Source organism: Buceros rhinoceros, unplaced genomic scaffold (genome assembly GCF_000710305.1).
Source record: "Buceros rhinoceros silvestris isolate BGI_N320 unplaced genomic scaffold, ASM71030v1 scaffold5693, whole genome shotgun sequence".
Lineage (NCBI taxonomy): Eukaryota > Metazoa > Chordata > Aves > Bucerotiformes > Bucerotidae > Buceros > Buceros rhinoceros.
The window spans coordinates 38,517-41,692 of NW_010402942.1; the positions used below are offsets into that span (position 1 = coordinate 38,517).

General features: G+C 39.6%; 1 protein-coding gene across 1 annotated transcript in view; it reads left to right on the top strand.

Moving 5' to 3' along the window:
- The window catches only part of MYCT1 (myc target 1), a 21,573-nt gene extending 21,315 nt beyond the window's left edge, over positions 1-258 (top strand). The window contains exon 3 of the mRNA XM_010132807.1: positions 1-258. This exon is cut by the window's left edge and continues 30 nt beyond it. Within this exon, the coding sequence (XP_010131109.1) occupies positions 1-258 (258 nt within the window).
- The last annotated feature ends 2,918 nt before the right edge of the window (positions 259-3,176 follow it).

Consider the following 3,176-nt stretch of genomic DNA (forward strand, 5'->3'; position numbering starts at 1 on the left):
TCTTTCCCCAGGAAGTCAAGCTTCCGCGCGTCCACCTTTCATCCTTTCCTGCAATGTCCTCCACTCCCTGTGGAGACGAACAGTCAGCTCATCACCCTCACTCCCACAAATACCACCACAACCCTTGTGGGAAGCACCACCAACAGCTTAAGTCGACCTGAATTCCACTGGTCTAACAACAACCTCCGCATTTGCCACTCTACACAAACTCCCCCTCCCGCCTATGAAACCATCATAAAAGCTTTTCCAGACTCCTGAGCTAGGTCCTTGCTGCAAGCATAAATGGGCATTTTAGGAGGAACATTAGTCCTCTCAACAAATTTCTGTGCATGATGAAGATCTCTGAGAAGTCTCCAGCTGCCATTACAGAGGGGACATACATTGCGAAGAAGCAGGTAGTGGCGATTTTGTAGAGCACAATATGCCACTGTCAAGAGATCATGTCTTTGTCCTGCTGGGTCTAATTAACTGCTCTGCCATATGCTTACATATTTATACTGTTGTATCTTTAATTGTAACCGCTGTATCTTTACTTTAGAGGAAAGAAAATGCTGCCACATAAAAAATAGATCATTTCCTGAAGAAACAGATCGTCTTTGGGATTGCTTACATACACATTTCTGTAAATGTCCTTTAAAAGCAAAAAAACAACAACAAAAACAACAAAAAGGAAGGTGTTCTGGTTTTATGTACTTTCCCAAGGATGTTAGATTTTCAGAGAACACTTCCAATTACCCTCCTTCTTCTATAACCACAGAACAGCTTCTGTCTGAGGAACATTAGATCCAGACCTTTTAAAAGAGTTAACGTCACAGTCTTGCCTACGGCATCCTGTTCTGCTGATTGTAGGGGGTCTTAAAAGACTCCGTGTTAGGGCTGCTTGCATAAAATTCTTCACAGCACAGGAAGAATGTTGAAGTATATAAAGCTTCATGCAGACCAAAGTCTCAAACAACATACTACATGCATGGTGACAATCATAACGAATCTTCTGTCTGCAGCCAGCAGAACAGGTAGTCACATTTTAAAACCCAGTAAAGTTGTATGGGAGCAGAACTCTTCTTGTTTCATTTTCTAGTTTTGCTTATCAAGATAAGCAGCATGAATGACCATTATTTTTTAATTAAGTTTCCTGTTTTGCTATGGGATTACTCATTTCCTTATTTCAAATTGTTTTTCTCAAATTGTACCAACATTTAATTCTTCCTGGCAAATCATTCACTGAAATCTTGTCTTTCACTAAAGCAAGATCTCAGACATCTATGGCTGAACACTGGGATTGTACAATTTGTTGGAATATGAAGATAATGGTGGAATATTTAGTCAAGGTTAATGTATAATCTTGACTTCTATACATGTATTATGCCAAGCTAACCCCTGGCTTAGTAGAGACTGATTGCACTGATGTGAGAGAAGTCCAGGATTTGGAAATAGCACAGATAAATGGGGTCTGATTTAAGTCTTATTGTGTCAGTATCAGAAGTCTTACTGTATCAGAAACATTGTATCATTTTTCATGTTCAAATAAAGGCTAAAAAATATCCCCAAGCAGGGGAGCAGCCCTGCTCCTCACTTACAAATAAGCCTGTTGTTTCTAAAGGGGCTGGCCAACTACCAGCTGCAGGACTAATTGCTGTGAAGGGGCTGGTCCTGTAGGGGCTGTGAAGGGGCTGCTTCTGTAGAGAGAATGAGTTCTCACCCATCTTCTGAGGGGGACAAGGATACAGCAGCCTTTGAGAAAAGGCAAAATACTTCACATCTTATTTTCTAGGCTTTTGAAACGGGCAGCATGCATCTCTTTGCCGAGCTCAGCATCTCTCAGAAAGCACCAGCACTGATCTCTGAACTGTGGTCTTCCAGCCCAGTATCACCCTATTTGCAAATATTACTACAAACATTACAAGTGTTACTTACTGTAAACCACAAGTGTTCCCTATTGTAAAGGCAAGTTATTTTGCATGTATTTACTGACTGGCTTTCATTGTTTCATTTTTAGTGTGCAACATTTTCCCTTCTGGAGAGATATGTGTCAGTGTTAGAAGGACAACCGCTTAACAGAGTTTACAGACCATGTCACTGTAGACAGTATGGGTTCTAGTACACCAAGGAACTTGCTGATAAGACTGCAAAACTGGTCATATGCTATGGACTTAAAGCAGTAGTCTTCTGGAGAAAGAAAGTAGTGTTATTTCAGTCATTAATAATATTTTTGTTTTCATTTAGAGTCTTACTGAGTCTGGTGAACTTCATGGCATGCATAAGTCTGCTCAAAGTGTGCTAGCTCTAGAACAGGTAATGCCACCTGTTCTAACGTTCCTACAAAAAGCAGAATTCATGCTTGCTCCCTTTGCTTACTGAGTTTGGTGGACTATTTGAAGAGATACCTTTGCCTACAGCATGTACACAGCTGGCCAAAACTGCTTCTTCCTTGAGAGTTAAATTGTTTTAAATAAATAAATTTTTACTCCTGGACTGTAAATTCACACTACGTTACAATAGAACTTTCAACAGTATATTATTATTTGTATTACACTATATTTAGTAAAAAATGTAGAAAGAGGAGCTTAAATGTACTGTATTTTTTTTTCCATCTGAAATCTGTACTGGATATCAAAACGGTTTTTTACGTCCCCTGGACTAGGGAGATTAAAAACACAGATTGTTTGGTGCATTACCAGTATGGCTGTCAGATTCCTACCTACTAGTTTAAACAAGGTCTGAAATGAATGTTTTGCAAGCACTCTGGAAACTTCAGAATGTGAAATAAAGTTAGATGTTATAATCTCAAGCTCATGTTTTTCCTTAAAGATACACGTGTCGACTTGCATGAAAGACTTGCATAAAGGGAAGGGTATTGTCTTTAACTATGCAAGCTGGTATAGTCGGAAGTGTGAATGAGGTCTCGGTCCTTCCTCTGCTCTTGTGCAGAGATACCCCAAAGCTGAAAATGTTATATGAAGTCAGAGTTGGAATTTGCCATATAAGAACACGTTCCAAGGATTACAAGTAGGAAAGTCTCTCACGAATAACAGTGCTTACAGATTTTAAACCCACTGGTTTACAAGTACTTAGACTTCAGTCCACAGAGTCTTTGAGCAAATGCTTGTTCTAAGCAGATGGGCAATCACTATAAGGTTCATGCATAAACGGACTCACGCACATTTTATTGCTTTAGG